This window comes from Nannospalax galili, unplaced genomic scaffold (genome assembly GCF_000622305.1).
Source record: "Nannospalax galili isolate Female #2095 unplaced genomic scaffold, S.galili_v1.0 scaffold471, whole genome shotgun sequence".
Lineage (NCBI taxonomy): Eukaryota > Metazoa > Chordata > Mammalia > Rodentia > Spalacidae > Nannospalax > Nannospalax galili.
This window is the reverse complement of record NW_008330333.1, coordinates 524,851-538,617: the sequence shown is the minus strand read 5'-3', so window position 1 is coordinate 538,617 and position 13,767 is coordinate 524,851. Positions and strand designations below refer to the sequence as shown.

Below are 13,767 nucleotides of genomic sequence, written 5' to 3'. Positions count from 1 at the left end.
AATCTGACAGAATGCCACTATTAGTCAACATCAGAATGAAGACTGTCACCTGTAAATTACTCTCAGGTCAGGATACCCAACAATACCTAGAGTCCAGAGTTCTATAGAATCAGAAATCCTTAAAAGATCCTAGCTTTTGTGAGGGTATGGCTCAGTGGTAAAGGATGTGCTTAACATACACCAGGCCCTAACTCCTTGGAGTCAGGTCTCATAATGGTGAGGGTGACAGTGTCTTTTCCCTAATTTCTATGTGATAAAACCTTTTTTGTTATTGTTTTTGGGAGGATTTTTTTGAGATAAGGTCTCACTATGTAGTCCTGGCTGGCCTGGAACTCTCTTTGTAGACTGGATGGTCCTCCTCATAGAGATCAGCCGGCTTCTACCTCTCAAGTGCTAGTATTAAAGGGGTGAAAATTACTTTTATTCAAATACTCCAAGATTACTCAGCAGGTAGAAGCATTTGCTGCTAAGTCTGGAGAACATATAAGGCAGGAGAGATTTGGTTTGACTTATTACAGATTAGCAGCATTGTCTCCTCAGAGTTGAGATAATCTAATGTCTAAGGTTAGTTTCTTTACTGGACTAAAACTACCAGCTCCTGGTACTTTTCTGAGGTGCTGGGGATAGAACCCATGGCCTTGTGCATCCAGGCAAGCACTCTACCCCTGAGCTACAGCTTTGCCCCATGTTCTATGTGATGCCACTGGAATTCCTGGTCTGAATGTGAAAATACTATACTTTGTATGTGAAAATGACCTAAGTAAGATAAGCATGTAGATATCTGGGTACCTCCCTGAAAAGCCAGTGCCCATGTGAGAAGAAGCTTCTAGATCCTACTACCTGACCTGCCCAAATCAAACCAATCACCTTTCCAAGGCAGGCTGTGTCACCAAGGCCCTGCCTCAAGTCACAACCAATGCAGCATTATATGGGCTTTGAGAACTGAGATTCTGAACAAGAACAAGGCAGTGACCCAAGAGGGAAGCACAGTATGCCCTCTCTCAGAGATAATGAGACCCAACCAATCAAACACCCAGAACTTGAAACACAAGAGAAAAAGCCAGCCAGCCTATATAAGGAGATTTTGTCAAAAAAGAAAAAAGTAGAAGGAAAGAAGGAAAGAAGGGGGGAGGGAGGGAGGGAGGGGGTATGGCAGTATTTTTCAGAGAAAGTGAAGTCATAGGCAGATCAGTACCCAAATATCCCAGCACCACAGGGAAGTAGACATGCCCCTCCCTTGCCCCTGTAGAATGATTGGTGCCAGCCCTGCCACTTGATCACTCTGCACACAGTGCCATATACTTACAGCCTCCACTTCTCATAGTTCTGCCCAGGGATGCAAAGGTCACTCACCTACAGACTAGGACTCAGGGGCACTGGGAAACAAGGCCAAGGAAGCTCCAATAGCAGCAGCAACATCAATCCACTGCTTAACCAGCCAGCCTGCAATAGCTGCTGCTGATTTATCTGCTTTTTAAATATTTTTATTGAAATATTGAATCCAGGGTATCATACATACAAGGTAAGCACTCTACACTGAACCATAACTGCAGCTCTATTCACTTTGAAAGGTTTACTTCAAGGACTCATTTTGACTTTTTATTTCAAAGTCAATAACCACTCCTGAAGAAACCCCACCTTACGAGCCCTTCTTTTCCCTGGCAGGTTGAAGGTTATCATCTGAAGATACATAGATAGCTAGACCCAAACCCAAAGCTGCACCACAGGTAACTGTTCAGTGTATGGATAGCATCACTTTCATATGTAACACCATGGCGTCCCTGAAATAGGCAACTTCTCTTACCACTGCCAAATAGTTGAGGACAAAGAAGCCAAGGGTCTCATGACTTACCCACAGTCAACTCATAATGATAACAATATAAAACCCTGCCTTCCTCAGACTCCAAAGCCAGGCTCTCTCCTCCCCTATCCACACAGACCCCCAAGAAGACTATCTTAAAGGATCTGACCCTGAGGCTCCTGCAAAGCATCTCAGAGAACAGAATGAAGTTGCAGGGAAGCTGGGAGTGGCACTGACACCCCAGAAGTCTCTCCACACCTGGCTTCATTTGGGGGAGGGGATCAGTGGTGGTACCTAGTGGGCAACTGGTCTCAAAGGCCAGCTCTCCAACCTTTAGGACTCAGGGTTTTTATACTCTATTCTGAAACTGGAGGAAGACCCCACTGGTTTTCTCTCTCTGGACTATATCCACCAAGAAATACGCTCTATGAGAAATTTCAACACACATTTTCAAGTACTTTATTTTTGTTTTATTGCTTTGTCTGCAATGTTCATAGACTGACCTTAAGTGCTGGGATTACAGACATGCACCACCATGCCCCACTTCAAATACTTATTTAATTCATTAAAAACAATAAACCTGGGTCAACAACAAGATTACTCAGTAGGTAAAGGCATTTGATGCCAGGCCGAAAGACCTGAGTTCTATCTTAGGTACCACATGACAGAAGAATAGACTCCAAGTTGTTATCTGACTTCCACATGAGCACCATGGCATGTATGGGTATGCACGTAACATACATACATACATACATACATACATACATACATACATACATACATACATATCAATAAATCTTGGCTGATGTGACTCAGTTGGTAGGTGTACCAATTACAATGAGTTCCCAATCCCTCCTTTCTTTTTTTTTCTTTTTGAGACAGGGTCTCCCTGTGTAGCCCCAGCTGACCTGGAACTCACTAGGTAGACCAGGCTGGCCTTGAACTCAGAGGGACTGGGATTAAAGGCATGTGCCACCACGCCCAGCTCCAAGACATTTTTTATTCTAAAAAATTTAGTTTTTGTCAGGCATGGTGGTGTACGCCTTTAATCCCAGCACTTGGAAGGCAGAGGCAGGTGGATCTCTGTGAGTTCAAGGCCCGCCTGGTCTACACAGTGAGTTCCAGGCCACCTGGAGCTACAGGGAGACCCTGTATCAAAAAGACCAAAAAGAAAATTTTGTTTTATTTGTCCATTTGTAAGTGCACATGCACACCTGCACATGTATATAAGTGCAGGCAACCTTGGAGGCCAGAAGAGAATGTTGGATCCCCTGAAGCCGTAGTTACAGGTGGTTATGAGCTGCCCAATGTGGGTGCTGAGAACTGAACTCAGGTGCTCTTATCTGCTGACCCATCTCTTCAGTCCCTCAAGGCATTTTCTTATAGTGATTCTCAGAACTGCTCTCTTCACTGTGAGATACCACCCTTTGCATATCACAAGAAGCCCACCCTTCTCCAGGGATTCCCCACTAGACTGGGGTAGGCTAATTCTAATCCAGTCAAGTGTTACCCTGGTTCTATGGTGTCCTGGTATTTTTCGAAGCTATGATTATGGTGTAAGTTCCTAACCAATTTGTTCCTCTGTGAGAGTAACAGCATAAGCCAGAAAGAGATAAGACATACATAGTTCAGAATTCAAATCCTTGTGTTTGTGTGTGTGTGTGTACATATGTGCATGTGGAGGCCAAAGGTCACTATCAGCATCTTCCTCAATTGCTCTTTACCATATTTTTGGAGACAGAGTCTCTGAGCTCACTGATTTGGCTAGAGTGGCTAGCCAGCAAGCCCTAGGGATTCTCCTATCTCTGCTTCCCTAGACTGGGATTATAGGCATGGACTGCCACACCCAGCTTACTTGGGTGCTTGGGACTGAACTCAGGTCTTCATGCTTGCAGAGCAAGCACTCTACTGATTGAGCCATCCATCTCCCCAGTCGCCTTAAATCTTTTTAGACTTAGATGGCACTGCTATGGCCAATAAAAAAATTTCTCCTTTGAAGAATACACATTGAAAATGTAGTATAACTTTTCTTTACAAAAGTATCAAAATATACAGTAACAGTTTTAGATATTTTTAGAGACAGGGTCTCCCTATAGCCCTAGCTGGCCTGGAACTTACTACGTAGACCAGGCTGGCCTCCATCTCACAGATATCCACCTGCCTCTGCCTCTTGAGTGCTGAATTTTTAAAAATACTTACTTTTATTTTATGTGATATGAGTGTTTTGCCTACATGCATATTTGTGTCTGCCACACGTGTATAGGTGCCTGAAGTGGCCAGAAAAGGGTGTCAGGTCTCCTGGACCTGGAGTCACAGGTGGCTGTGAGCCACCCTATGAGGGTGCTGGGAACTGATCTCAGGTCCCCTTGGAAGAGCAGTAATGCTCTTAACTGCTGAGCCATCTCTTCAGCTCCTAATTTTAGTCTTTTTTTTTTTTTTGGTCTTTTTGAGACAGGATCTCCTTGTAGCCCCAGCTGTCCTGGAACTCACTATGTAGACCAGGCTGGCCTCAAACTCACAGTATGCAGGTTTTTTAAAAGACTAAAATTGCCGGGCGTGGTGGTGCATGCCTTTAATCCAAGCACTCGGGCGGCAGAGACAGGCGGATGTCTGTGAGTTAAAGGCCAGCCTGGTCTACATAGTGAGTTCCAGGAAAGCTGGGGCTACAGGGAGACCCTGTATCAAAAAGACAAAAAATAATAAAAAATTTAAAAAACCTGCATACCGATTTCCAAAGTGGCTACACCAGTTTACAATCCCACCAGTAGTGAATAAGTGTTCCTCTTTCCCCATATCCTTGCCAGTATTTGTTGCCATTTGTTTTCTTTTTGTTTGTTTTTGGTCTTTTTGAGACAGGTCTTGGAGCTCACTGTGTATACCCACTTGGTGGCTCACAACCACCTTTAACTTCAGGTCCAGGAGATCTAACAATCTTTTCTGGCCTTTGTAGGTACCCATACACACATGGCAGGCACACATATACATTAATCATAATAATTTTTTAAGTCTAAAGATAGGGGCTGGAGAGATGGCTCAGCAGTTAAGAGCACTGTCTGATCTTGCAGAGGACCTGGGTTTGATTCCCAGCACCCACATGGTGGCTAACAACCATCTCTAACTCCAGTTCCAGGGGATCCAAAGGACTACAAGTCTATCACAGAGATAACTGCACACACATCTACATTTACTGCTACACTATTCACAACAGCAAGGAAACAGAACTAACCTAGACATACACCAAAAGATGAATGGATGATTAAAAAGTGGTCCAAATACACAAGGGAATTTTATTGAGCTAGGTATGGTGGTTCATTCCTGTAATCACAACACTCGGGAGGCTGAGGTAGGAGTGTTGTCACAAATTTGAGGCTACCCTGGGCTACATAGTGAATTCTGGCTCAGTTTGAGCAACAGAGTGAGATCTTTTCAGAAAAGTCAAAAAGAAAAAAAAGAAAATCAAAATGAAATTTGCAGGAAAATGAATGCATGTGGAAATTATTGTATTAAGTGAAATAACCCATTCTCTCATACGTCGATTGTAGAAATCCTAGTTTTATTTTATTCTTATTTGTGTATGTGCAGAGGTGGGGAGGTACAGGTTATGAAATGGAAAGGGGGACTATTGACAGGATTGTGAAAGGTCTTAAGGGTGGAAAGGATTAAAAAAAAAATACAACATAGGGGACATGAAAATGGAAAGGGGACTACTGTGGGGAGGGGAGGTACAAACCTGGGAGTAACAGGGGGATGGCGATGAGGGAGGCTCAAAAAAACAAAACAAAACAAAATGCATGAAAATGCCTTAATGAAACCCACTATTTTGTATGCTAACTCAAAGATAAATACAAAAAAGCAAAGCCCCTTTTCTTCTATCCCTTGGAAAATAGTGAGTTAAATTTAAATTCCCTATAATTGTAGATTATTAAATTATTAAATTTAAATTCCCTGCCAGGCGTGGTGGTGCACGCCTTTAATCCCAGCACTTGGGAGGCAGAGGCAGGCAGATCTCTGTGAGTTCAGGGCCAGCCTGGTCTACATAGCGAGTTCTAGGACAGCTGGGGCTACAAGGAGACCCTGTCTCAAAAAGACAAAAAAACAAACAATAAATTTAAATTCCCTATAATTATAGATTATTCCTGGAGGCCAATAACTACACTTAATTTTTCTAGAGAGAATAATTCCGGTGGCAAGACATCCTAGTAGCTACATCTGCAGCTTTTTCCACTGTACCTTACCACTAAGGCTTCCTTCCCTCTCCACAAGTCCTCTGCATTCTTTTTCCCCAACAAGCCCTCAATTGTCCTTCTCCTACCCCACTCAAACATATATTCCAGAGAAACCCCACTACACACACACAAAAAAATAAAAGTAATGGTGTGTGTATATGAGTATGATCAAAATATATGCAAGCATAAAACTGTCAAAGAATAAAAAAAAATTTTTTTTAAGGTAAAAGCATAAAAGTACTTGAAGAAAATGCAGGTAACTGGGCATGGTGGCATAAACCTTTAATCCAGTACTTGGGAGGCAAGGCCAGCCAGGGCTACATAATGAGACTTTGTCTCAAAAAACAAGAGGGGGCTGGAGTGATGTCTCAGTGGTTAAGAGTACTTACTGGCTGCTCTTGCAGAGGACCAGGGTTCAGTTCCCAGCACCCATGTTGTGGCTAACAACTATCCATAACTCCAGTTCTAAGGGATTCAATGCCCTCTTCTGGCCTCCATGGGAATTGCATGACACAGGTACACTTACATACATTCAGGCAATATACCCACACATATGAAATAAAAATTTTAAAAGACAAAAGAGGTAGCCAAGCATGGTGGCACATGCATGCATGCCCTTAATCCCAGCACTCAGGAGGCAGGTGGATCTCTGTGAGGCCAAGGCTAGCCTGGTCTACAGAGTGAGTTCTAGGCCAGCCACAGGGCATGTTTCACAGTGCATGGTGGTGCACACCTTTAATCCCAGCACTTGGGAGTTTAAGACCAGCCTGATCTACATAGTGAATTCCAGGCCAGCTATAGCTACAGAGAAACCCTGCCTCAAAAAGATTTTTTTTTTTAAATTTTTGGAGGCAGAGACAGCTGGACCTCTTCTGAGTTCAAGGCTAGCCTGGTCTACAAAGTGAGTACCAGGCCAGCTGGGGCTACTCAAAAAGACCAAACCAAGAAAAAAAAAGAAGAATGAATTTACAACATTATCAGTAGACTGAAGAGGTAAGTGAAGAAAATGATAAAATAAACTTAAGAGAATAGCTTTCATATATAAGGCTCTTAGAAAAAATCAATTTTACCAGCACTTGGGAAGCAGAGAAAGGTAGATTTCTTTGAGTTTGAGGTTAGCCTAGACTACATAGTGAGTTCCAGACAACATAGAGACCCTATATCAAAAAAATAATTTAATAAAGATGTAAATAAGAAAAAACTGTCAAAGACTACAAAGTACCTTAAGCCCCAGCCCTGGGTCCTCCTCCTAGTCACCCCTGGGAAAGTGCTCAACTGTAGAAAGCTCAGGAGGAGAGGCCAGGCCATACAGCCCGGCCCCTAGGGCTTCCCCATGCTTCCTGCATTTTTAGATAGGGTTGCTGATGCTGTGATCCTTACCAAGGGTTTCCACCGGCTTGCTTTTCCAATAACAACCTTTTTTCCTCTTCAGAAAACTGTAAGTCCAGTTCAAAAGAGTTAGTGTCCAAATCATGGATGTACTGCTCAATGTTGCTGCCTGATCTGTGGGGTAGCCCAGCATCCACCGCAGACAAGGAGTGGGAGGAGGAGGAGGAGGATACCTGCATGCAGCCAAACTGGCTCAGGAGATTGTCGTACTGCAAGGAAGGAGAAAAAAGGAGAAAGGTGCCTTAATTTGCATTTAAGGTCAAAGATCCCCTTGCATATTGCCTGCTCCCATAGTCACTCACAATCTAGTGAGCTTACAGATACTGCAAAGGCAGGTGGGCCACCTGTCCTTTCTGGTTAACTGTTGACAGATTCCCTTTCAATGGCCATGTGGCCACTGAACCAAGGCAAGGCCAACACTTCCTGCTGTGGGTCCTTCTGACAGAGAGGTCCAAGAGAGGATGTACCTCATTTCTTTACTCCAGGAAGAGAGAACCTGGAACTCAGCGCAGTACCACAGGGCAGGACCAAAGCATCCAACCCCCAGTATGGAACTCAATGCTCAGGCATATTTTTCTTTTAGTCCTGGTGTCTTAACTGTCGGAGTCGCAGAAGGCACTATATATTTTGATATGGCTTACCACATTTGATTTTTTAAAATTATTCTTTCTAATTCCAGCAATGATTAATCAAACGATATAAACAAACTTGTTACTCTTGAGAAAAATACAAGTCAGTGTTGACGCAGAAAGGAGTATTCAAAAGATGTTAAATGGGCAATTCACACTCTGCCACTCTCAGGCAATGACAGGACTAAAGAACCCTGAGCACAGACCAGGACAGGTATGACCACCTAGGGCAGCAGGCCTCATCCTGAGCCCTGCCTTCCACGCCCTAAGTCTCTAGAAAGAGGGCCCTGACTACTACACCAGAGGCCCTGTCCTCAGCAGGCTCTGCAGGCCTATACCCATCTCCTTGTTGCAGAGTGGCCCTATCACAGAGTATACGCTGCACAGCCCCCAACAGCCATAGCCTCATCTTGCTGACTCCAGATTCATAATCCTGGCTTTGTCTCCACGTCCTTCCTAAAGGTTCCTTGATGAGATAATATCTCTGCATCAAGTTTACAGAGGTGACTACAGGATGCTATTGGGGGAGCAGGAAGGTCATAAGAGTCTTCAGAGCCAGCAAGGTTGCTACCATTGTCCCTATTCCTGACACAGAAACTGAGACTCTGGGTCACATTCCTATAGCCAACCCTGAATATAGAATCATCACAACGCTACCTCTTCAGCATCACTGAGCTGCTCATCGCTACTTGGCCCAAGGAAAGCAGGCTCCCCGTGTCCCAGCATTCCCCAGGCCTAGTTTCACTGTCTGAAGGTGCACTTTGGCACAGGAGCTCTCTGCTTGGATGCTTCTCAAAGCCTTTAAATCATACTAGAGCTGCTGGACTCAGAACCAGATTACACATGTGGAAGTCAAAGCTTTAGACCAAAAAGTCAATGTTCTCAACAGTGCAGAGCAGGCCTGCAGAGATGTTCAGGTGCACATGCATGCACATAGGTATGTGAAGTGTCTCCTAGCTGCTGAGACATGGGCACCTATGCAGCCCTTTTAAAGATCAGTTGCCATGGGGGAGACAGGAATAAGGCACGAAGCCCTTAGGCTGAAGGACTGCCTGCTAGTCTTGAGTAACTTCTGCAGGAAAGGCCTAGCAGGCAGGGAACCAAGGTCCCCATCAGCTCCTGTGGATACGACCTGAAAGAGAACTACTCATGAGCATTCAGGTAGCATGTGGGGAAAGGGCCAGGAACTTCTGGCACTGAGCCTAAGTTCTCTGCAGTGGATACAGCTGTCCTGGAATTCACTATGTAGACCAAGCTGGCCTTGAACTCACAGAGATCCGCCTGCCTCTGCCTCTCAGTGCTGGGATTAAAGGTGTGAGACACCACGCCCGGCTGGAATTTCATTTCTTAAACTCTGGGCACAAAGAACATTTTTAGAAAATGGGGATATGGGCTAGAGAGATGACTCAGTGGTTAAGAGCACTGGCTGCTCTTGTAGAGGACCTGGGTTTCAGTTCCCAGTACCTACATCCTGTCTAACCATCCATAACTCCAGCTCCAGGTGATCCAACGCCCTCTTCTGACCTCCATGGGCATTGCAGGCAAACATTCGCACACATAAAAAATAATAATTTTTTTTTTTTTTTTTTTGGCCAGGCATGGTGCACACACCTTTAATCCTAGCACTCAGGAGACAGAAGCAGGTGGATCTCTGTGAGATGGAGGCCAGCCTGGTCTACATAGTGAGATCCAGGCCAGCTGGGGCTACAGGGAGATCCTGTCTCAAAAACGCCCAAAACAGGTTTTTTTTCCTCTGAGAACCCTTGATCTATAAAATCACAGCAGTGATTTTAATTTACCTTTGGAAAACTTTTTTTTTTTTTGGTGAGATAGCACCTATCTTTACAGCCCAGACTGGCCTTGAACTTTCAGTCTTTCAGCCTCAGCCTTCTGAATGTTGGGATTATAGATACACACCTCCTCCCCACCCCTGCATGTTTTAGAAGCATTTTAGACAAATGTCAGAATTTCTCAGTCAATTGAACAGGAATTTCATGCATGTTAACTAGTTAAAATAAGCTAAGAAAACAGAAGTCAAATCAGAAAAATGGAGTATCAATGAAAATGATCTGCCAAAAATCATGTTTAAATATGGAGGTCCCAACAGAGGATCATGAGAGAAGCCTGTGTAAGTTAAGACTGGAATAGTGGAGGCACATTGCAGCTTCTTATGTCTTTTTGTCCCTTTTGTGCATTAAAGTTTTTTTTTCATTTGTCAAGACAAAAAGGTTTTTTAGTATTTTATTTATTTTTATTTTATGTATATGTGTGTATTGCCTGCATGTAGGTAAGTGCACTGTCATGCAACGCCCATGGAAGACAGAAGAGGCTGTCGGATCCCCTGGAACTGGAGTTACAGACAGTTGTTAGCTGCCATGTGGGTGCTGGGATTTGAACCTTGGTCTACTGCAAGAACAGTCAGTATTCTTAACTGCTGAGCCATCTCTCCAGCCCCCAAAGTTTTTTTTTTTTAATATTTTATTTATTATTTTTATCTTACAGGTATGACTGTACTGCCTATATGTATGTGAGTGCACTGTGTCATGCAATGCTGTGGAGGTCAAGAGGCATCAGATTCCCCTGGAACTGGAGTTAAAGATGGTTCATAGCCACCACGTGGGTTCCGGAATCAAACATGGGTCCTCTGCAAGAGAAGTCCGTGCTCTTAACCGCTGAGCCATCTCTCCAGCCCCACAAGATAGAAAGTTTTAAGAATGAAGTATACGCAAATTTCTGTGTCTGTTGTCAATTCTTCAGAACTTGAAGCCAGTGACAGCAACTGCCCAGAAACCCAAAGGGTGGCACCCCTGGGTACTGGGCAGACCCTCCTGATGAACATCAAGCTACAGGGACTGGGATCCACCCTCACACACATTCCCGGAAATTCAAAGCAGCAACTTCTCTTGGAAAAATAAGCAACATTCCAGAGCATAGAAATAACCAGAAAAGGCACTGAACTAAAAGCTGCTAATGATGAACCACCAGGAGACTCAGCACCAGGAGCTGAGTGATGAGGGCAGGACACCACTCCCTCACTGACAGGTCCAGACCCCAACTGAACTCCCTCCTATCCCCCAACAGCTGAGGAAATAATAACAGGAATTAGCCTGTGGTGGTACATGTTTTTAATCCCAGCCCTCAGGAGGCAGGACCAGGCAGATCTCTTTGACTCTGAGTCCAGTCTAGTCTATATACCAAGTTCTAGGCCAGTCAGGGCTACATAGTAAGATCCTGTCTCAAAAAATTAATGAACAAATGAATAAACAAACGAACAAACAGGAATTATTCCACACAAGGCATGTTGGCCATTTACTCATTATTGCACAGCATTCAACCAACCACCAACAGGTCCACAATACTGGCTCACACATTTAACCAGTAATAACAAATTAGGGTCCCACGGCACATGGGCTCAATGAAGTACTCATGTGCCAAAGAGCCACATCCACATAGTGTGACGAGCAGAACTCGTCTCTGGGCTACCCCCCCATGGGTGTCAGCTTACATTGCCATAGCAGTCCTCATCGTCCTCAGACATGGCTGGCAAGTAAGCTGTGAGCTTCGGAGGCGTCTGCTGGTGCAGATTCTCCCATGTGATGGACTCAAAGAATGGATGAGCTTTGAGAGGCTCGTACCCTTCCATTTCTTCACAGCCTAACCGCTTGGTAGCATCTAAAACCTTAAATGATAGCCAAAACAAGTCACTGTCAGGGTTGAAATGTAATTCTGATCAAAAAAAGAAGAGTGTGTGAGTGTGAGTGTGTGTGTGTGTGTGTGTGTGTGCGCGCGCGTGCATGTGTGCATCTTTTTTTTGTTCAAGTTTTTTCAAGTTTTAAGACCTCCTGGAAAAAGCAGTGGCACTGCTGCCCACCCCCAGGCCTGCCCACACTCATGGTAAAAATAACAAAGGCTAGTAAGGGTTCCTACCTCACCCCAAGGCTTTGCCCTTTTCTTCCCATGAGTAAAAACAAATCACAACCTTGATATATAGAGAACAGCAGCAAGCATCCTTTTAAAGCATGCAACTAAAAATGCTAACATAAGAGCCAGGCATGGTAGTGCATACCTGTCATCCCAGTACTGGGGAGGCTGAGGCAAGAGGATTGTAAAGCATTTCAGGACAACTTGGGCTACACAATAAGATCCTATCTGAAAACAAAACTAACACAAGGGAAAAAGGTGAATTGACTGGCTCAACAACAAAGAAAACCAACCATCAAGCTCTCACAGAGTGGAATATTACATTTTTCAAAGGTTCAAAGGCTGTGGCACAATCATTCCTAGGCTCACATGAGGACTAAGCCCACTCTCCACTAAGGGAACAGAAGGGAAAGGAGACCAGAAGGATGGCTGGGAAGAGCTGACTCTAGGCCTACCCATAGATACACAGCTAGCCTTGATTCCCAAAGAATCAGGAAGGAAGGAGGTCAGAGTCTAAACCAACAGGGCTGAAACACCTGGTTTCTGAAACACAAACTGACATACCTTTCTCAAAACTTTCTGCTTCTCTCTGGCCTGTTACCTAGGTTGATCTTAAAAGTCTTCACATAGTGTACTCTAAAGCTGACAACAGCAGATGTTACTAAAGTAGGATTTGAAGCCATCTGCCACTGTAATAAGCCCAGTTGCTCAGTGGCAGTAACTTAAAATGTGATGTGATATTGATGAACACACGCAAAATGATACAGTAATTTCCTGTCTGATTAAAGTGAAGAACCAGGCACTGGCAAAGTGAAAGGGATTATACTGAGATGAGATAAAAACTTGACAATCTACAATCACTGTCTACCACAAACACATCTTTCAACAGGATGCCTCTGAGTATGGGACAGAGGTCAAAGGGGGTAGCTCTGATGGTCCCTCACCACAGAAACTTTGAAATACTTACCAAGAGTTTTTCCACAAGGTCCCTTGCCTTAGGGAAGAATTTTTCTGGGAAATCATATTCCAGCTTAATGATCTTCTGAAATATAAGATATTCATTTCTGTGAATTAAAAGAACAACACCAAAACTGTTATTTGGGCAAGGGTCTTCAAACCTCCAGGAATACGTGTCAATGTCTCACCACCTCCCAGGCCACCACCACCCCCTGACTCAAGCCCCTAAGCACCATGCACTTGTTAACAACGGTAGACATTCCTCCCCAGTTGGGCACATCCCTTGTCCTATCCTCCCAGTAGCTATTGGCTATAATAGGCTCAGAGGCCTGAGAGGTGCAAGATTCCTCTTACCCGGCTCTGAACGGTGGGAGTCCTGCCACAAGCTGGTAGATTATACATCCAAGAGCCCAAAGGTCTGAACTTTAAGGTGGGGGAAAAATGACATTGGTATAATTTAAATGACAAGCAAGGTTCATTTTTCAGTCTCTGTTCATACCACCCCAGCTTCAGCCTCCAATATATCCCTATCCCTTAACACCAGGCATGTGGGAGGGAGATTTGAACTTGCCCCTGGGACCCAAGTTAGAGAGTCCTAGCAGACACAAGCAGCTGATGGTTCAGCTGCCCTTGCACATATTTCCTTCCTAAGTTAACAATTTCCATACATGCCCTTGCTCATCCTGAAAGGAGAGCAGAATTCACTGCCAACACCATGCCACAACAGGTTGCTACAGATCAGGCAGGGTGGAAAGTTGAAAAAAAAATTGTTAATTAGTGTTAGCAACTTCTATGTGCAGCTCCAGGAAGTCCAATGGAGAAGCACCCTCCTCTTAGTGCTGGC

At 44.3% G+C, this 13,767-nt stretch overlaps 1 protein-coding gene across 2 annotated transcripts in view; it reads right to left on the bottom strand.

The window, feature by feature from the left end:
• The window catches only part of Pdpk1 (3-phosphoinositide dependent protein kinase 1), a 79,144-nt gene that overhangs the window by 7,650 nt on the left and 57,727 nt on the right, over positions 1 to 13,767 (bottom strand). For both annotated transcript variants that reach the window (XM_008845534.2, XM_008845542.1), the window contains exons 8-11: positions 13,278 to 13,346; positions 12,934 to 13,030; positions 11,551 to 11,724; positions 7,408 to 7,625 (exon numbers count right to left, since the gene is read on the bottom strand). In XM_008845534.2, coding sequence (XP_008843756.1) covers positions 7,408 to 7,625; positions 11,551 to 11,724; positions 12,934 to 13,030; positions 13,278 to 13,346 — 558 coding nt within the window. The remainder of the gene's footprint in view (positions 1 to 7,407; positions 7,626 to 11,550; positions 11,725 to 12,933; positions 13,031 to 13,277; positions 13,347 to 13,767) is intronic.